The sequence below is a fragment of the Coptis chinensis genome, chromosome 6 (genome assembly GCF_015680905.1).
Source record: "Coptis chinensis isolate HL-2020 chromosome 6, ASM1568090v1, whole genome shotgun sequence".
Taxonomy (NCBI): domain Eukaryota; kingdom Viridiplantae; phylum Streptophyta; class Magnoliopsida; order Ranunculales; family Ranunculaceae; genus Coptis; species Coptis chinensis.
The window spans coordinates 96,421,762-96,443,011 of NC_141461.1; the positions used below are offsets into that span (position 1 = coordinate 96,421,762).

General features: G+C 37.8%; 2 protein-coding genes and 1 pseudogene across 4 annotated transcripts; all 3 read left to right on the top strand.

Annotated features, from left to right (window-relative positions):
• The first annotated feature begins 6,373 nt into the window (after positions 1-6,373).
• On the top strand, positions 6,374-12,100 carry LOC147495794 (transcription factor LHW-like). 2 transcript variants are annotated; one of them, XM_086564510.1, is made up of 10 exons: positions 6,374-6,743; positions 7,542-7,631; positions 7,835-7,943; positions 8,130-8,171; positions 8,307-8,366; positions 8,831-10,489; positions 10,568-10,669; positions 10,748-10,891; positions 10,999-11,124; positions 11,232-12,100. In XM_086564510.1, the coding sequence occupies exons 1-10, from the start codon at positions 6,640-6,642 to the stop codon at positions 11,418-11,420; spliced, it is 2,625 nt and encodes an 874-aa protein (XP_086420636.1). In that variant the 5' UTR covers positions 6,374-6,639; the 3' UTR covers positions 11,421-12,100. The 2 variants fall into 2 exon arrangements, with proteins under 2 accessions (XP_086420636.1, XP_086420637.1); XM_086564511.1 differs by lacking the exons at positions 6,374-6,743; positions 7,835-7,943 and having other exon boundaries at positions 7,545-7,631.
• A 1,447-nt stretch (positions 12,101-13,547) lies between these two features.
• LOC147495795 (bifunctional fucokinase/GDP-fucose pyrophosphorylase-like) lies at positions 13,548-18,498 on the top strand. The gene is given in 8 exon segments (XM_086564512.1): positions 13,548-13,886; positions 13,963-14,215; positions 14,783-15,147; positions 15,433-15,559; positions 15,753-16,034; positions 16,037-16,762; positions 16,990-17,723; positions 17,855-18,498. Coding segments are annotated over 8 exon segments (3,189 nt in total). The 5' UTR covers positions 13,548-13,583; the 3' UTR covers positions 18,254-18,498.
• LOC147495796 (protein LEAD-SENSITIVE 1 pseudogene) lies at positions 18,147-20,768 on the top strand (annotated as a pseudogene). Its single transcript, XR_015199575.1, has 3 exons — positions 18,147-18,272; positions 19,040-19,140; positions 20,039-20,768. The product of XR_015199575.1 is annotated as a protein LEAD-SENSITIVE 1 pseudogene (transcript).
• The last annotated feature ends 482 nt before the right edge of the window (positions 20,769-21,250 follow it).

Sequence of the window (21,250 nt, forward strand, 5' to 3'; positions counted from 1 at the left end):
AAGCTGTTTAAGCTTATTAATCTCAGTCTTGCTTCTTGAGGCTATAAGCATATCATCAACATACAAGAGCAAGTAGATGAAAGAACCATCATGTAGTTTGTGAAAATAGACACAATGATCGTAGTGACTTCTTGTGTACTTGAGCCCTAGCATAAACCAATCAAACTGCTTGTACCACTGCCTAGGAGACTGTTTCAAACCATATAGCGATTGTGTCAGTTTACACACCAAATCCTCTTTTCTTGCAACTTTAAACCCACTTGGCTGAGTCATATAGATCTCCTCTTCTAAATCACCATGTAAAAAAGCAATTTTTACATCGAGCTGGGCTAGCTCCAAATCATATTAAGCTACCAAGGCAAAAATTATGCGTATGGAGGAGTGCTTCACAACTGGAGAAAACACCTCATTATAGTCAATTCCCTCCCTCTGAGCGTAGCCTTTAGCTACCCATCTTGTCTTGTAACGTAACTCATCACTTAGAGATCCTCCTTTCAATGCAAACACCCATTTCCCACCAATCACCTTCTTACCCTTAGGTAACTTTACAAGCACCCAGGTATCATTCTTATGAAGAGATTGCATCTCCTCATCCATAGCTGTCTTCCTCCTTTCTGACTTGGGGCACTGGATTGCTCCATAATATAAGAAATGAACATCTTCATCAAGACTTTCAATAACGGAAAGAAGTGCATAGTAACGTGTCGTTTAGCCAATACAATGGGGGAACATTTCTCTTAGATTAACCAGTTGCAATAGGCTCATGAACTGGAGCCAAAGGACCAACATTCATCTGCTCCTCTAATGGAGTCATATTCTCTGCATCATCATTTGTTCCATCACATGTATTCACTATTTATGTGTCTTTCAATGAACATCAATCGACCGACTACCCATGGTTGCCAATCTACTAGATACGTAACCATCCGACTAGGTGAAGACGATCAATCTCCACCGCCGCAATACCTCTTTGGCCATACTCTCCCCTCATCGAGAGTCGATGAGACTTCAACATAGAAGCCTCATCAAATGTCATATCTCTGCTTAAAACAAATTTCTTATCTTTCGGATCCCATAGCTTATAACCTTTAACTCCACTTTTCAGACCCACAAAGATAGCTTTCTTTGCTCTAGGATCCAACTTACCATCTTTGACATGAAAGTAAGCAGGAGGACACCCAAACACACAAAGGGAATCATAATCCTGAGCAGGTTTACCAGACCAAACCTCCATAGGAGTTTTACCTCTAATTGCAGCCGAAGGCAACCTGTTAACAAGGTAGCATGCATAACTCACAACCTCAGCCCAAAACGCTTTGCCCAATTTAGCATTAGACAACATACACCGCACTTTCTCCATTAGAGTACGGTTCATGCACTCAGCTATCTCATTCTGTTGCGGCATACCTTTCACTGTGAAGTGCCTCTCTATTCCCTCATTTTGACATACTTGCAAGAACGAATCACTCGTATATTCACCACCATTATCAGTTCGGAGTCTTTTGATCTTTCTGCCAGTCTGAGTTTCAGTCAACTTCTTCCACTTCACAAAGATATCTAGGATCTCGTCCTTGTTTCTCATGGTATATACCTACAAACGCCTAGAGTAATCATTAACAATGGTTACATAATAATGTTTGTTCTCTCCAAGAGATGCATTCCTGGAAGGACCCCAAACATCCGAATGAACATAATCAAGGGTTCCACGCGTCTGCCAGATGGATAGCGGTTGCCAAAACTTTACCCTTAATGTGCGCTTGCCCAGAATACAATGCTCACAAAAATCCAACTTACAGGTCTTAACACCTTTCAACAGTCCTTGCTTAATTAATGTTTGCATGGACTTCTCACCTGCATGTGTAAGACGCATATGCCATAATCTGGTGGCCTCCTTAGCAACTGCCTCTGAATGCTCGAATGCCATTACTTCTCCACTAACCGTACCACCCTTCAAATAGTACAAGTTATTCGACGTAAATGAAAAATCCAAACCTTTCATAATAACCATTGCTCCAAAAACTATCTTTAGAACACCACTGTCAATGACTACCTTGTAGCCCTTAGCTTCTAAAGTACCAACATAGATAAGATTCTTCTTCAAAGCGGGAACATATCAAACATCTTTTATTTTCTTAACCGTTTCATCATACATCTTGAGACAAATATTACCCATCCCCATAATGCGACAGGGTTGATCATTCCCCATCAACACGTCACTTTCAAGCTCCTTGAAACTTGTAAACCACTCCCTTACGGGACAAACATGATAGGTAGCACCCGTATCCAAAATCCAATGACTGGAATCAATGAAACAAATAATCGATGTAACAGGAAAAGAGAAATTTGAACTATCAGAATCATTACCTCCTTGAGCAATGTTGACATTGGACTGTTTCTGCTCAGTATTTTTCTACTTGTGTTTCAACTTCTTGCAATCCTTCTTCCAATGTCCAACCTCATGACAAAAAGCACACTCATCACGGGCTAGATTTCGCCCCCTCGACTTGGAACGAGATTTATTTCTTCCACCACCAAAGTTTGGGTGGTTATTAGACCTCCCTCTTCCCACAAAAGTAGTGCTCGTCAACTCTCTTGACTCATTTTCATTGTTATTCATCATATCCCAACTTGTCAACGTAGACTTTAAACTGCACCTCAGAATAGTTCAAAGCTTTCTTCCTGAACATAATGGTGGTTTTTATATGCCCATACTCCTCCTTGGGAAGAGATCTCAACAAATGGAAAGCTTTGTCTTCATCCTTCGTTTCTTTTTCAATGTTCAACAAGTCGGTAAGTAACTTGTTAAACTCGTTTATATGCTGGGACAATGAAACACCTTCTTTCTTTCTCATATCATACAACTTTGATTTCATAAAGACACAACCTTCTATTGTCTTATCTAAGTATTTCTCTTCAAGGATTCTCCAGATTTCCTTGGCCGAAGTCTCATTGAGAACAAGGTACTTCACATCCCTAGCCAAACACGATCTTATGATACCACAAGCTCACCTATTTTTCTTAGCCTAAACAATCTCCTATAGATCCGATGGTTTTTCGTCTAACACATCATCCAAGTCTTGTTGGCATAGTGCATCTATAACTTCACAACGCCACATACTAAAATTGTTAGATCCATCGAATATTTCCACATCAATTCTTGCATTGTTAATATTCAAAGTCGTAGGAGGTGATTTCCCTTAGACATCGTAGAAGTAGTACCCGATGGAGGATCCGTCGCCATACTTTCTCAAACTTTCATACACTACAAAACAATCAATAAACCAACAAAAGAGGCCCTAGGTAAAACCTTTGCTCTGATACCAATTTGTTACGTAAATGAATGCGAAAACGTGACAATTGGACAAAGAAGATTGAATGTAGTGATAGAAATCGATAAAAAACAAATCAATTAAAATACTTACCAATGCAAAGCGAATAACCAATAGAAGTGGAGACGAGATTTACGTGGTTTGGCGTTAGCCTAATCCACCAAACAAAAGAGGAGAACTTTACTAATCAAGAGATAAACAAATAGAATACAATCACTTACAAACGAATCCCGAAGAATTCACAAATTCTCTCTCACAAACTTGAGCATCACAAATCCCATAAACCGGTCTCGTATTTATAGAGGTCGTGGGTATCAAATTGGAATCCTATTTAGAATAGGAAACCAAAACCTTAACCAATATGAATTTGGAAAACCCGTATACCAACAACAACATCCTAGCTAGGACAATCGGACTCGAGAGACTTTCCTAACTCTTAACTAGATACACCCCAGTTCCACAATTGAACTAGACTGCAATCACTATACCGCCGTCAAAACCATTACCACCAGGTCACGACGATTACTTCACTGTAGAAAGTCTTCAACATGACTATATAGAGTCCCCGTCTTTGCTCAAATCCACTACTCTCTGTCGAACATCCCATATCTATGATTGCACAAAAACTCTTATTCTAAAATGGAGTAAAACTAAGAAACCCTTTAGTACTTTAGTCTGCCATTAAAATGAGGAGAGATCAAGAAAAACTAGGATTTTGTGAGAGAAATAGGGGATTTTGGAGGGGAAATTAGATTTTTTTTTGCGCGCCAAAGTTATGACGGTTTCCTTATAAAACCACATTGAGTTGACATCTTTGGACCCAGTAGCCCATTAGGATTTAGGAATTAGGACCATTATTTTGAAGTGGGTCTCTTTCATGGAGCCCCAATGTATCACCCAATTACTTGAAATTTTTTAGTGATCAATTAGAGATTTTAGAGAGTCAGTTGCCTACTTGTCTATTCGAAGCATTTGCAAAACCCATAGTCCTATGTACAGTGACTACTTCGTCTCTTGTGATCAAAACCCAATTATAAACTGGAGTTTGGTGGACGGATGGATGAAATTCAGTGACAGTGATATCCTATTGTCTATGGAATATTGACCTTTGCTACTAAACATTTCCTATGGACAAAATAGCCCTGAAATTCCCTTCATCACAAGTCATTGCATAATGAAGAATGAAGTGATATTCATATAATCACATATGCTTTTTAATCTTCTATTACAAAAACTTACTCCCTGAAATGATTCATTGTTATACGAAATAATCTTCCTTGTTATTTTTCCTTCTTTTTTAACCACCCCGTGTTCTAAGCCGGCTTGTTTTATTTTCTTGAGCAAATGCATGTCTCCTGTTCTGTAAAAAGAAAACCCCCCTGCCATGTCTGTCAAGAAACATCATGCACTTCCATCTTTAAGGTACAAAAAAGAAAAAGACTCTGAACACGATATTGCTATTTCATTTTCATTTTGCTTAAGAGAATAAATAGATTAATAAGCAAACTCTAGAAGGAAAAAAAAAAAGTTTTAATTTCTTGGATGCCGTTGACTCTCGTCACAGTCATGATGGAGTGAAAAAAAGAATGCGTTGTAAAAATGTAGACATTATCATTAGTTTTATTAACTGAAAATGAGAGGATCTGATGCATCAAATTATTATGATGACTATGAATCTGTGATGCGTTAGTAAGGCATCTAAAGCTCTATCCATCACCTTGTTATTGCAAAACAAAGTGAAAAACACATTGGTTAAAGTGCAACTTGGCAAAATAAACAAGTGGTCCCTTGTGTCATTTACAAGACTCAGCCAATGGTGGGGAAACGCACAAAAGGTATTATTGTGAGTTGAGAATGACAAATAAGAAGATCCAAATAAGGATAAAGAGGCATAGAGTAAACAGTAAAGACAGGATTTGGAGTTGTTAAGTTGCGTTATTAAGTCAAGATTCTCAAGCTTATTAGCAGATTGCTCCTAATTTATAAGGTCCCATTTTTATTTTGCCAGATGTCTTATTATGGGTGTATGCAGAACATCTCTTCCATTCATCATGGTGAATAATGCTGCTCCCTAGGCTCTAGAGTGGATAACCCTACAAAATGTGCAGCTTTGCAACTTGGAAGTTGGACACAGTTTTTGGAAGTGGGATACAATTTTGAAGTGTCTATTTCACAAGGGTAGTCTTTTTCTATGGCAATCTGAGGCACCCTCTGTCTACTCAAAGTTTTGTCCCATTAAATAGACCGTGCTATAAGGTGTAATTGAATTGTGAACAAACATCCAGTATTCCAGTTAACACAGTCACAATAGTTTGAGAAATGTTCCATTCAGTCAGATAAAATATTGAATTCATTTCGATAATTGATTTAAAAAAAATTAAAATATTCAATTTACCAATGCTTGAAAAGGAGATGGTTAGTGCATACACTCATCCAAAGTCAGGATGCATTATATAAACTACATCAAATTCATCAAAAATTCAAAATCTCAAATCTTGTACAAAATGAAACATAATTAGCAATATTGACATAATCTTTACCAATGCAAGATCACCTTACAATACAAATATAATCCTAATTAAGCTTTTCAAATCTAGCTCCACAATCTCTTAAAATTTCCACCAATAATTACAAATATTCGCGGAAAATAAATACAATAAAATTAAATTAAAATTGAAAAGGGTAAAAATGAAAAATATATTGCAAGCCCAAGGATATATTTTGTAATAAATATAGGTGAAGATTTTTTTTTTGTTCTCACTTAACCGCAACCGTTATAACTAGTCGAATCTTTTTTTCATTCTCTTATAAACAACAGTACAACGGTTTATTCTTTTTGTAGCAAAACTGCTTTTGCTTTTTCTCACTTCACAAACTCTTCACTGTCCAAAACTACTTTTAAGTTTTTATCTCACTGTCCAAAACAAAGAAGAAGAAACAGAAACTTTTAAGTCGTTTTCATTAGATAAATAATCACTTTTTTTTTTTTCCAAAGCTGACAAAACTAACTTATTTCTCACTTCATCATACACAACTCTTCTTCCATCTGGTTTTTTAGTTTTCTTGAATCTCTACCTCTTATTTCCAAGCTTTGAAAACCCGCTTTTTTCGTTGGTGGATAAGTTGTTATAGAAACCAGCATTTCTTTAACTTTTAAGCTTATTAGCCATGAGCCCATGATTCATTCTTGATACTTCTCTATGTTTTAGATCACCCCCTTGCCCCCCTGTGAAAACAAACTTTTGTGAGTGAAAGTTTCACATGATTCGGAGTGTTTGTGAAAGTTGGCGGGTTTGATAGATTTGTATATATGGACAGAATGAGTACGAGGATTGGTGATGTTTTAAAGAATTTGTGTTGCAATAATGGATGGAGTTATGGAATCTTTTGGAGTGTCGACAGACAAAATTCCATGTAATGTTTGTTTGGATGGGCTACATTGTTGTTTGTTTTTATTCTCATTTGATCTATATATATAAATGTTTGTTGGATTTCTCTGTTTTTGGCTTTTTCCTAGTATTTAATGTGCCTTTTTAGTTTTATTTTTAGGCATTATTGTTTTTTGGCTGTAGGATCATTATATTCTTTTGTTTTGTGTGTGGTGATTAGCTATGAGTTTTGGTTATTACTTGATTATTGATTTGTTAGGAATAAAAGAAGGCTATTAGGCTTACTATTTTTTTCCCATTATTTTATTTTCAGTATCAATTGGCGTTATTTATTAAATTGTGAGATTGCTTGAATATTAGTTTGCATTCTCTTGGAGTTTATACGTGACACCAGATTGGTGCATTAATGAAATTGGACATGTAAATTGCAGTTTAAGGAAATGAAACTTGAAATTTACAAATTGTTAATATCTTTCTGAATAGCAGTTCACATATGCTTGAGTTAAGAGATGGAGATTGTGACTTTGGTGTAAGCTACATATTATAAGGAAAACCAGTTCCATATTTTTAGCAACCAACTCTCCTCTTGTTACTGGATAGAAACTGTACTAGGATTAGGAGTAAGGTATATTTGCCCGTTTTATTTTGGTTTGATTTCTACGATCAAATCTTTAAATGTGTAGAATCAGGTGCATTAATTTTTGTTGTTGTTGGAATACTGATAGTTTGCGTCGTGTATTATACAATGTCTTGATATATGTTGCCAGGTTTCTGCTTTTTTGGAGCATTGGTTTACTTATTTTGGTGATTCTGTACATACCAGGTTACTGACAATAGATGATGCATACTTTGGGGAGACGTTTGGGATGGATATCAATAATATGCTTCAACAGGTCCGAGTGCTGGGAGAAGGGTATGCTTGATATCATTTTTGTGCTTGTTTAGGCTCTTTGCTAATACTCCAGCCTTTTCCTTTAGTAGAATCATATGTTGAAATTATTTCAGTTAACTAAAACCACATTTTCTACTTATCCTTCCTTTAGATATAGTATGTGAGATAGACACTTACAACAACATTTTTAGTTGACTTCTTTTCTCAACCCCATGCATCCCTAGGATCGTTGGAGAAGCCGCTTGTACTGGAAAGCACCAATGGTTGTTCTCTGATACCTTTTGTCATGAGTGGGGTCCAATGGGGTCTGTGACCAATCAAAATGTCTTCCAGGTATTACTAGATGTTTGAATAAGAGAATTTTTCGTCTTGAAAGAAAATAGAGGTCAATCTCTCCATACATTATTCCACACTCTGCCGTAATTTATTCCTTTAATAACGTGAAGGAGTCTGAAAATATTTGTCACAGATTGATTCATTATTTCTTACTTAATTCATTGTTCTGTCTTCTTGTCACAGGACATCTCTGAGTTCAATCGACAGTTCTCATCTGGAATAAAGGTGAATGCTTGCATAGTCAGTGTTTGCTTACTATTTAAAGTGTTCTACATTGCAACTTCATGTTAGTAGATCTTCTGGTTCTTGTAGTTGTATTGTATGAAGACATTCTAACAGAATTTTGGCTACAATTGTCAGACAATTGCACTTATTACTCTGGCACCCCATGGAATAATGCAGTTTGGATCCACTGAAAAGGTTAGTATTAACAATTCTATAATCAGTTACACTTTACCCTTATCAAGGCGTTATTATAAGGATATAGTCCTATAGGCTACTACTAAGAATGCTCAATCAACAGTTAATCGCGTGAGCCATATTAGTTACAAAGATATTCGAACATTCTCTTATACCGAAAAAACTGTTTGGATTTTGTAAAAGAACTGTTGATATTGGTAATGATTTCATTAGCCAGGTCATCGCACTATACAAACTTATATGTTTTCTCAACTGATACATTTTTGCCAAATAAGAGTTCTTTCGTGAGGTTTTCTTCTTGGATGATTTCATCAGTTATTTTAGTTTTAGTGCGACCCTTTCATCTAGGCATTTCAAATTATAAAAAAAGATTAAAACTATCGATTTTTAAGTTTATTTTTTAAGCTTTTCGGTATAGCACTGTTAGAGTGTTAGATCTTAATATGGACAGCATGCTGTTGCAGATTCGAGAAAGTTTGGACTTTGTGAATCATATTAGATATATGTTTCAGCAACTGATAAGTGCCGAGGGTCAACTGTCAAGACATGCATCAATGCCTTTGAATCATGAAGTATATGGTCCAAGCACCTGTGCTAATTATGATATTAGCAATATCTTGAAAGATGGCAGTGGCATAGAGGTGGGAAGTTTACAGTCTCCAATGTTTATTCCTCAAACTCCACCTCTCTATTTGGATTTACAAAATAGCACTGTGATTCCTTTGATGAGTAGCTCTGTTCACCTCCAAAACCAGTTCCAAACACCCAGTACGACAGCTGAATTTACATCACCAACGCCGAACATGCAGTCTCCACAGGTTTCATCACAGTTTACTAGCAGCACTGATACCAGAAATCTGACATGGAGCACTGAAGAGTCTAGTTGGGCAATGCTTGAGCAACAAATGCTGTCAGGAATTCGAATGGAGGAGTTTTCAAATTCTTTTCCTGCTAATTCTCACACTGCGCTATCTTGTGTAAACAAAGTTCAGAATTTTCAAGGCAACACAAACTCAAGTTCTTCGTACGACATAAAGGGACTACCTAATCTTGTAGATAACACACCACAATCACAACCTGTTGGATACCGTTTGGGTAAAATGGTAGACGACCAAGTTGCCACTACATTACTACATGCAACTGAGTGTCAACTTCCTAAGGGATTCACTGCCTTCCAAATGTTCACTTCACAGGCTAGACCAGCCAGTAATACACTTGCGCCTAGTCCAAACTCTGAAAATAATCTGTCACAGTGGATAGCTCAATCAGTTGATCAGGCCAATATTGGTGTGACTGCACATCTAGACGACAATGTATCACAAGCACATGGATCTGCCTCTTCATCTGGTTTCATTGGAGTTGAAACTTTAAAAAGTAACTCATTTGATAATGTGAATACTATGCAGACCATTGATCCTTTCAGAAGAGACGTTAGTGATGATAAAGAAACAATGCAACTACCTGCTGATAGTGATCTTTTTGACACTTTGGGATTGGACTTTGAGCAGGGCCAGAGGCTGGAGTGTTGGGACGATTATACATTTCTGGTAGTTAGTGGTAGTCACTCAAGCTTAAGCACTGGAGCTTCCGATTGCATCTCAGACTTGGATGTCGGCTCCACAGCAGGTCCACAAAAAGGATTTTTGGTTGATCCCAGACTCGAACAACTGTTGGATGGTGTGACTTGTAACACCTCTGATTCTGGACCCAGTTTGCAGGATCGACTGTCTACTTTGACAAAAGCAACAATGACAGCAACGGCAAATGTGGCAGGAAAAGTACCACTGCACAATGATCAAGTTCATCTGGAAAGTTATTCTTGTTCGGGTGGAAGCAAAAGTAAGGACAGCTCGTTGCCAAAATATAGAGTAGATAAGAGTAGTATGAAAAATAATCAGAAAGATAATGAGCTGAAAGCCCACGTAGGTTCATGGATCGATGACAGTTATAGCATCACTAATGAGAGTGCCGCATCAACACATACTAAAAGGTCTGAAGAAAAACCGAAAGTCGCCAGGAGAAAAGGTCAGCCTCGAGAAAGTACCCGTCCAAGGCCTAAAGACCGTCAGCAGATCCAAGATAGGGTCAAAGAGCTGCGGGAGATTGTGCCCAGTAGTGCGAAGGTACTTATAGCCTTAAAGATTTTTTTTTCTTACATTGTGTTCTGCAATACTAATTTTGCAGAATGTTTTAATAAACAGTGCAGTATCGATGCTCTGTTGGACCGTACCATCAAACACATGCTCTTTTTGCAAAGCGTTACAAAACATGCTGACATAATAAAACTAGTTGATGAGCCAAAGGTAACCTGTTTATCATGTATCTTATGACTGACTGCACTGAATCAGTAGTATTTAGAATTTGTATTACATCTTTGTCAGATTATTGGCAATGAGAATGGTGTGATTCTAAAAGACAACTCAAGCGGAGGTGGTGCTACCTGGGCATTTGAAGTTGGGGGTCAAACTATGGTCTGCCCAATTATAGTGGAGGATATGAATCCTCCTGGCCAGATGCTTGTAGAGGTATATCAGTTTTCCTTATATTCCTGACAATAACAGCGTGACTTCGTTTCTTTAAGGAGGTCTTTGACTAATGCGCGTCGAACCCCTTAAAATACTTCCTGTAACAGATGCTTTGCGAAGAGCGCGGATACTTTCTTGAGATAGCAGACACAATACGAGGATTCGGTTTGACTATCTTAAAAGGAGTAATGGAAGTGCGAGAAGATAAGATATGGGCACGCTTCATCGTGGAGGTACTAATCCATTTTAAAAAAGGACGTACTTAGTGTAACCATTTCATCAATTGTTTTATTACAAGAATGAATTAAAGGAGTAACATAATGGATAATGCATGATACAGACAAACAGGACTATTACAAGAATGGAAATATTTCTTTCCTTAGTTCAGCTTCTACAACAAACAACGACAAGTGGGATCAGTCCGAAGAATCAGTTGAGCATGGGGGCTGAGGGTGGTGTTCCAATGTTTACAAATTACCATCAGTCTCCCATAACTGTTCCAGTTGGAGTAGCGGATCAACTACATTGATTACTCACATCTATCGTAGTGAAGGAATGACTCAAGCAGCTGCCATGTCGTGTGACTGCAGTGACTGACATCCTGTATACAACAGTGAGGACATACCATCAAATTTTGGGGGTTAGCACTGATGTGTAAATGAAATTTCTTTGGTTGTATGGTGATTGAAGGCTGTCACGAAAGCTGGTCAGAACAAGTAACAGCGGAGGTAAATAAGTTGGCATGGGTAGTTTGGGACCATATAGGAGGGAATATCTAAAGGGAGGGCAGATGCTTTTCTTCTGTATAGTTATTCTGGTCCAGGGAATGGAGAACTGTTGATATGATTTCTGTGGATGTGGTGGTTTATGGATTATTTTACAAATGCTTAGTAATGCATGATTTCCACCAAAATGAAACAGGTTGTGAGATGTTGTCTGCAATGCAAGTTTCTTATGATGATTCAGCTATGCAAGCTTTTTCTGGATTGCATCCAACATGCTTGAGGGGGTGTATTATACTCAGCTATGATGATTCAGCATTCAACTCAGCACTCCAGATCAGCTTCTGTCATAGCAAACTCCGACGTGACAACTGTAAACATATCTAACAGAGTTAGTTACAGTTTTCCATATAAATAGATGTATGAACATAAGAATGATAAGCAATGACAATGAGATCATAAATCTTATGCTTCCTTTTTTTCTTAACTTCTCTCATTTACTGGCTATCCGCTCACTCATAACTTATTTTTCAGGAAGAGAAAAAGTGATATTTTGATTAGAAATAAATAACAAAAGTGTCTATCGATAGATTAGTATTTTTTATCAGTCAATTTTTGTATGTTGTTTTCACAAACACCCATTTTTATCAGTCAATTTTTGTATGTTGTTTTCGAAACACCCTTCACGGGTTTCACCAGGGCTATGTTTTTCGGGCCTGACCAGTAATGTTTTTGTTAAGCTGACAGTTATTTTTTTCTGCTAATCAACCATCATATTAAAACTTAAACTTGGAACTATTAGGGCATTTCCAATGGGAGGTGTAAACAGTATAAAGTGGAAATTTTACACCCCAAATATAAAAAAACTCTCTAATGGGGGTGTTATACTGTAGATAATAGTGTATTAGCTAATAGAGAGGGTGGGGAATTCCCCCTCTCGCTATTAGTTAATAAAAAGCCCGGGCAACACTCGAACTGACGTCTGAGTGAAATAATTTTCGGACGTCACTTGGAGTAACGCCCTTTCTAATTCTAAAGTAATTTTTTAACTCGAAAGTGACGTCCCAATTTAAATTAAAGAGAGACGTCACTTCCGAATTTAAAATCTATTTTTTTTACACTTCTCCATTGGGGAGTATAGAGAATGGATATTTATGGACTCTATAATAGTATACAATTAAAAGGTGTAAAATCCTAATGGCACCGCCGATGTGGAGGTGTAATTTTACACCTCCCATCGGAAATGCCCACAATTTGCATTGTTAAACTCGAACCATCATACACAACTTGATGGTATGACTATGCCCTAGAAAATTTGCATTGTTAAACTCGAACCATCAGACAACTTGATGGAGCTTATGACTATAGCATGACTAGAGCATGTGCATCAAACAACTTGTAAAGTTAATTATATTATTTTGGAAATCGTAGAATATAAGTTTTATTTAGATCTAGAACACAAATTAAACAGAACAGAAGAATGTTTTGTATAATCTTATTAAAAGTGAGATGAAACTTGTTCCAATATACTCCTTTAACTACATGGCTCTTATATATGTAAAGTTTGGACTATTCTCGACATAAAACTCACATATTCTCCTCAGTTACTGATAAATCTCTCTTTTCTTAGTTCTCCCATATGAAGTCATTCAGTGCATTTTCCGATTCCACCTATTCCTAAGCCTCAAATAACATAATAACACAAAAACCTAAACCAAACCGGCATTTATTTCAAAATCAAATCAATTGGTTGATAACAAATGACTTACCACCCCCACTATTTATAAGTTTAACACTCAAATGTTATTGGTTGGAAGTTGGCATATACTATGCTTTCCTAAATATTTCATGTAGAATTATCTGAGAGCTAATCCCATCCATTGGTGTTAAAGTCACCCACTGGACCCACCATGGGACTCTATCTTCTACACACCCACACAGACAGAGAGTGAGAAAAAAACAGAGGGGAGATGTCAAGAAAAGGAGAAAAAATAGACGTATCAAAAACACTACGTAAATCATGGTACCATTTAAGATTATCAGTACGTGACCCAAATAGAGTGCCAACATGGGATGCAATTATATTAACAGCTGCAAGTCCAGAACAAGCTCAATTATACGAATGGCAATTAAATCGTGCTAAGCGTATGGGTCGTATTGCAACTTCGACCATCACTCTTGCTGTTCCTGATCCTCATGGTGCTCGCATTGGCTCTGGGGCTGCTACTCTTAATGCCCTTTTAGCCCTCTCACGTTTTTTCCAAAACCAGCAGGTATAAAAATGTCTTCTTTGTTCTTGCTGGTGAACTCTATTGTCTCCAGTTCTGATTGGGTATGTATAAATTACAGGTAGAAAACTACAGGAATAGCAGTTCTCAGTCTACTACTTCAAATAATGTGATTACCTTTTTGACCAATAAGCACATACTATTGCTTCATGCTGGAGGTGATTCTAAAAGGGTTCCATGGGCAAACCCAATGGGGAAAGTTTTTCTGCCATTGCCATATTTAGCAGCAGATGACCCTGATGGGCCAGTTCCACTGCTTTTTGACCATATACTTGCAATATCCTCTTGTGCAAGACAAGCCTTTAAGGACAAAGGTTACTATTCAAATACTCTTACTAATATACTAGAACATTCTATCATGTTTTGTCAATTTTGTCACATCCTCTTGCATTTTGTATTCGACTTATCACTTATGGGGAAAATGTACCGTGGGCTACGTTTAAGGTCTTGGCAATTTATTTGTTTCATGATTTATATATTAGTTCAAGCAGTGTTGCATAAGAAAGTTCTACCATATCCAAGGTGCTAATTTCAAAGATTTGGACTTTGGAGATATGTGATTTTACTGCATATGTGGCTTAAAATAGTGGACAACAATTCTATATTGTTTTTATTTTTTTTGGATGATTGCAATATCATCTAAACATGAAGAAGGGACTGATATGAATGTCTAGGATAAGTCACCTTGGAATTCCGGGCTGTATAGCTTCCTTAGTGCGTTGCCAAGGAAGTGACAAGGGGGTTTTTTCACACCCCTTTTTCTTGGGAGGCATGCACTAAGAATATCTAGGATATGTTACCTTTGAAAAGAATAGTTTTTCAAGCGATGGTACTGCTTGTTGTTGTTGTAAAAGTGAATGTGCAGCAATGTTTTTTTGTAGGTGGGGTATTCATTATGACTGGAGATGTACTTCCTTGTTTTGATGCCTCTACTATGGTTCTGCCAGAGGATTCATCCTGCATTATTACTGTCCCTATCACTCTTGATGTTGCCTCTAACCATGGAGTTATTGTTGCATCCAACACTGGGACTGTGGATAAAACTTATTCACTTAGTTTGGTCCAGAATCTTTTGCAGAAACCAAGTGTCAAGGAACTTCTTGATAAGCAGGCAATTTTACATGATGGTAGAACATTGTTGGATACAGGGATTATTGCTGTTAAGGGTAAAGCATGGGTTGACCTTCTTATTCTTGCAAATTCAAGTGAAACAATGATTTCAGAGCTTATAGAGCACAAAGAAGAGGCAAGCTACTTTTTTTGTCCTTTATTCTTTCAAACTCCTTTTGCATCTACCAGTCGTTTCATCATAAGTAACACAGACCAGAATATAGGACTGACTGTCTGTATATATGGCAACACCCCTATATGTGACTTATTAGTGCAACTAGACTTGACTACCCTTGCATAGGAGCAAGCCTCTGGGATTTGTCCATAATACACTTCTGGATTAGGAATGCGTTTCTGTGATCAAATTCTAATGTGGAAAAACTTTTTTAATAGTTTTATAAATCTTTCAAACCTTGTGCAGATTAGTCTATATGAGGATTTGGTAGCGGCTTGGGTACCTGCAAGACATGAATGGTTGAAGCTTCGCCCCTTTGGGAAAGAGCTAATCAATGGATTGGGAAACCATATGATGTTCAGCTATTGTGCCTGTATGTCATAACTGGTTTGTGCCATCAGAGAGAATTAGTTTTGTCAAATAGATAAACTACATTGAATTGCAGATCACTTTTACCTTTGGACCAAGTAAATTGCCTGTCACTCTAAAAAATTGTATATGAGGTTATGAGCATTTCCAAATTGCTTTTTAAGAGCTCACTCTAGGTTTTCTTTGTTTAATTGCAGACAACTTGTCTTTTTTACATTTCGGGACCTCCAGTGAAATTTTGGATCACATGGCTGGATCAAATTCGGCTCTTGTAGGTAGGAGGCACTTGTGTTCTATTCCTGCAACGACTGTATCTGACATTGCGTCATCTTCCATTATTCTTTCAAGCCAAATTGCACCTGGAGTCTCGATTGGAGAGGATACCATGGTTTATGATTCATCACTTTTAGGTGGAGTACAGTTAGGTTCCCAAGCTGTTGTTGTTGGTGTTAATATTCCAAGTGACGGTGATGGAAAAAAGGGGATTTTCGTTTTCTTTTGCCCGACCGTCATTGCCTTTGGGAAGTTCCGTTAGTAGGACGTGAAGAAAGAGTTATCATTTATTGTGGCCTCCATGATAATCCCAAAATTTCATATTCAAGTGATGGAACCTTTTGTGGGCAACCATGGAAAAAGGTCATGCGTGATTTAGGCATTCAAGAAAATGACTTGTGGAGCTTATCAGATACCAATGAGAAATGTTTGTGGAATGCAAAAATATTTCCCATTTTGCCCTATTTTGATATGCTTAGTTTGGCATTGTGGCTGATGGGCCTGAGCAGCCACAATAACAACTCTACCCTAATGCAATGGAGAAGTTCAGAAAGAATAAGTTTGGAAGAGCTACACAAATCAGTAGATTTTCCACGACTTTGCCTGGGATCTAGTAATCATCAGGCTGATCTTGCTGCTGGAATTGCAAAGGCTTGCATTTATTATGGTTTACTAGGTCGCAACTTGTCTCAACTGTGTGAAGAAATATTACAAAGGGAAGTATCAGGAGTAGAAATCTGTAAAGACCTTTTATCCTTCTGTCCTAACCTGGGGGATCAGAACTCGAGAATACTTCCTCAGAGCAGGGCATACCAGGTACAAGTTGATCTTCTTCGGGCATGCGGAGAGGAAATGAAGGCGTGTGCTTTGGAGGAGAAGGTTTGGACCGCAATTGCTGATGAAACTGCTTCTGCAGTAAAATATGGGCTAGGAGGTATTGGTTTTATATTTTATTATTTTGACTGCCTATATGATAGAGGACAATGACGCCCTTATAAACCCGACTACCTACATGGCCAAAGTTAAGATCGAACTCAAATGCCCAAAGAAATAATTGAATTGTACACAGTTCATTATGAGAATATTTTATTTGATCGCTGGAACATATTTTTCATCCAACATAGCTTCACTGTGGTTCAACGACTTCTTTTTTGCCCTCAGATCATCTGTCAGAGTCTGTCAGCAGTGCATCACCATTAAAGTATCAGGAAAATGGGCTTGACGAACTGCTTGACCTTCCTTACCGTCCAAGAAGAGCAAAAGTAGAGTTAGCAGTTCGTGTGGATTTCGTTGGTGGTTGGAGTGATACTCCTCCTTGGAGTTTGGAACGTTCTGGCTGTGTTCTGAACATGGGAATATGTTTGAAAGGTTCTCGTCCTGTTGGCACCATAGTCGAGACTACAGCAACTGCTGGAGTGTTTATCTGTGATGACACTGATAAACAACTTTACATTGAAGATCCTTCATCAATTGCTGCACCATTTGATCATAATGATCCTTTCCGACTTGTCAAATCTGCACTCCTAGTGTCCGGTATTATCCAGGGCTCTTTTCTTTTATCAACAGGCTTAAAAATTACGACATGGGCCAATGTTCCCCGTGGCAGTGGTTTGGGGACTTCCAGTATTTTAGCAGCGGCGGTTGTAAAAGGACTTCTTCAGATAATGGAAGAAGATGATAGTAATGAAAATGTAGCTAGACTTGTTTTGGTCTTGGAGCAAATCATGGGCACTGGAGGAGGTTGGCAGGATCAAATTGGAGGTTTGTATCCTGGTATCAAGTTTTCTGCAAGTTTCCCTGGAGTGCCATTGCGGCTTCAAGTTATTCCCCTAATGGCTTCCCCTCAGTTAATGTTGGAGTTAGAGCAACGACTGCTGGTGGTTTTTACAGGCCAGGTCAGCCCTTTTCTTTTTTGGTCTAGATATGTGGTCTGTTTTGTTAGCTGCTGATTCTTCACTATCTAAAATTTCTCTCTCCTGGACATCTGCCATTTTTTTGTCTTATACTATCTTGGCATTATGTGTAGGTCCGCCTTGCAAATCGAGTGTTGCAAAAGGTGGTACTTCGATATCTTCAACATGATAACCTGCTTATCTCTAGCATAAAGCGTCTTGCTGAACTTGCAAAGATAGGCAGGGAAGCTTTGATGAATGGGGATGTAGATGAGCTGGGGGAGATAATGCTAGAGGCTTGGAGGTTGCATCAAGAACTTGACCCATATTGTAGCAATGAATTTGTAGATAGGCTATTTGAGTTAGCCCACCCCTTCTGTTCTGGTTACAAGCTTGTGGGTGCTGGTGGTGGGGGATTTGCTTTATTACTTGCCAAAAATGCTGATTTTGCTAGAGAACTGAGGCACTTGCTTGAGAAATCTTCGGAGTTTAGTGTCAAAGTCTACAATTGGAACATTTTTTCAGAACACTAGTTGAGGTCTTACTGTTAAGGTAGTTTGTTGTATTCTTTTTCTGGTTATGTTGAATTTCCTAGTTATTTATTATAAGCATTTATTGTCATCTCATCTTTGTAAAAACAAAACAAGAGCAAAAAATGCCTTCTCGAGGCCATCTCGTGGATAGCCTGTAATTATGTATTTCATTTGAACACAATAAAAGTTTAGCAGACCAGTAGTGCAACTGCTGTTTTCTTTGAATAAAATTTGTTTGATCTAAATACTTACCAGCAAATTCCTTATTATGTATCTTTCTCTGCAAGAAAATGCCAAAGTATCTATCCTGTGCGGAGGTAACTGCCAAAGTATCTATCCTATGCGAGGTAAAGTCGAATTTGTTATAAGGTAAAGTTGATAAGATTTTAGATAGTAAGATAAAAGCAAATTTAGCAAAACTTCCGGCCTGGTACTATTTAAGATTTTTGTTGAATTCGGCCTCCAAGTCAACACACTGTAACAAGAAAGCAAAACTTTCTCCGTAGCTAGTGAGAAGTTCCTAAGACCAGTTCACTGGTCACTACCAACTTAGAACCAAAAAAAAAAAAATGGCTCCAGTTACTGGTTGGCGATAGGATTCTTGTTTAGAAGGTGTAGTAGTAAGAGAACTCTTTACGAAACAAAACCTAATAAAAGTTTGCAATCATACATATGACCATCAGTAGGTATTAATTAGTTTAGCAATGGATATGTCATCTCTCTCTCTGTGTTGTTGATTGTTGCTTAATATATAATCTTTGTTTCTATCTTTCTACGCAGCAACAGCTGAACAATGGGTCTTTTCTCTAACAGAGTTGAGAAGACTCAAATCAAACCAGGTGATCATATTTATACTTGGAGAGCCTTCTACACTTACTCCCACCATGGTAACGAACAGCCCTACTTCTACTTTCTTTCTCACGTTAATGCTCAGTTTCTCTTCAAATTCTAGTTTAGGATACACTAGTTTTCAAGTAATGGTGCTTTGATCATGATTTGCTTTACAAGGATACTGTGCAAATTGATTTATTGTTGAGGAGATCGATGAGAAAGGCTTAATGGATATGATACAATCTTGAGGATTGTAGATTGAATTTGGGATTTATCGAGGGAACCAGTGCCTCCAAGCTAGATAACTCAAAATAGTATTCATCCTACTTCATTCGTGTCTCATTATACAGAGAGAGGTTACAAGTTCAAATAGCTGGAACCATACTATCCTAATGACTTGCAACATGATGCCTAAATAGTAGGAACTTACTAGAGACCAATTCAACATAAGCTTTATGTAAACTCAAATCTACTGACTCAAGTACTCAACAGTCAACACCAATATAGACCCATGATTCAGTGTTTATGTACACATAACAGTATAAAAGCTGGAAGTCAAACTAGGAATAGTGAAGTCGAAAATTGTCATTGGTAAGTTTTTGGTTGTTGATGAAGTGGGAATCTTCGGTTGCTCTCAGCCACTGTATATTCCCTAATCTTCTGATAGATGGTGAAAGGATGGGGTGATAACTTCTCCAGCACTGAATTCAGGACTAGTTTTTCTAGAGGCAATGGTAGAACTTACTATGAATGTCTTTAAGGCTATAATACATACAGAACACTTAACCATGGTTAGTGTCTCTTTCTAAATTATTTCCAGCTGTTAAGGAAAAGAGACTCCGCACAGACTTGGTTGACATAGTTAATGTTGTAAGACAAATTAATGCTTTGTTAAGTTCTGCATATCATGGTTTCTATGTGAATGCTTCTCCATACATAACCATGCATTTTCAGGTATTTATATTGGTGAAGGCAAAGTGGTTCATTTTACACCCCAACTAGATGGCAGTTCAAGCATGGAAACCTCCTGTGGCTCCTGTCATACATGTTCAAAGTTTCCATCTACTTATCCAACTTTCCCTAATTGTGGTTTCAGGCAAGAAAACAGTGGTGTAGTCCTCTCTTGCTTGAACTGCTTCCTTGGAAACGGATCCTTGTACTGCTTTGAATATGGCGAACCCGATCTGTTTTTTTCATTGCCAAAGTCCGAGGAGGAACGTGCACTACAGCAACATCAGACCCCCAGAACCAGTAATTCACAGGGCATTGTATCTGCTTCCAGAATGGATTTGGGAACTGGTCATTTTCCCAAATAACAACTGAGGACTTTGCACTTTATTGCAAGACAAGTTTTCTAGTTCTTGACAAGTCAATGGGTATGACTGGTCAAGCTTGTTCGCTTATTAGTGCCACATTCACAGCACTTCTTTCCTCTCCTCTGAATATGTCAAGGCAACAACGTGTTGGGTTAGCTACCTTAACAGCTGGGACGTACTTTCTGAGCAGGTATGTTGCTGATATAGGTGTCCGCAGTGATGTCAGTAAGGTGGCAGTGGAGAACCTGGCTGTGAACTTTGTTAGATCGGCAATAGCTAATAAGGAAACAACAACAATTAGCTGGGTGCTCTTTAAATTGAACACCAGCCAATGCGTGCTCTTTGTGCATTGGGTTAGTCAGGGATGACCTCTAGTGCCCTATTGCTAGTATGGAAGTCAAAACCCCAATAAAACAAACTTCATCTTGTTGCCGTTCGATATTGTTTTGCCGAATTGCAACTGGGAGGAGTCCCTCATGAAGCTTATTTATAAAATTTAGTTTGCTATTGTATCCTATAGCCGTGTAGGCACATGGTGGCCTGAATTGCAGAATTTGTGGTTGTGATATGACCTTTGATTTTAGGCAACTAGGCTTCCATACATCTTCTTGTAATGATAGTAGACAATTTTGATAACCTTTATTATTGCATGGACCTTTTCTTATTGAGTCTATCAATATGGAAGATGATGTTGCATGATGAGTATACATTACTGTATTTGAGTACACCCATATTCTCTTTGTTTATTGTACTAGAGTGTATTTACGGGTTGGGTTTTAGGAAAATTAGCTTCTTGCTAATGATTTAAGTGTTAATGTAATCTGTTTAGTTGGAATATTTAGCGGTATTA

Coding starts and splice junctions, on each gene's coding strand:
- LOC147495794 (XM_086564510.1), top strand. CDS start 6,640: ATGGACAGAATGAGTACGAGGATTGGTGATGTTTTAAAGAATTTGTGT. Junction 6,744..7,541: donor GTCGACAGACAAAATTCCAT/GTAATGTTTGTT, acceptor TGTACATACCAG/GTTACTGACAATAGATGATG. Junction 7,632..7,834: donor GTCCGAGTGCTGGGAGAAGG/GTATGCTTGATA, acceptor ATGCATCCCTAG/GATCGTTGGAGAAGCCGCTT.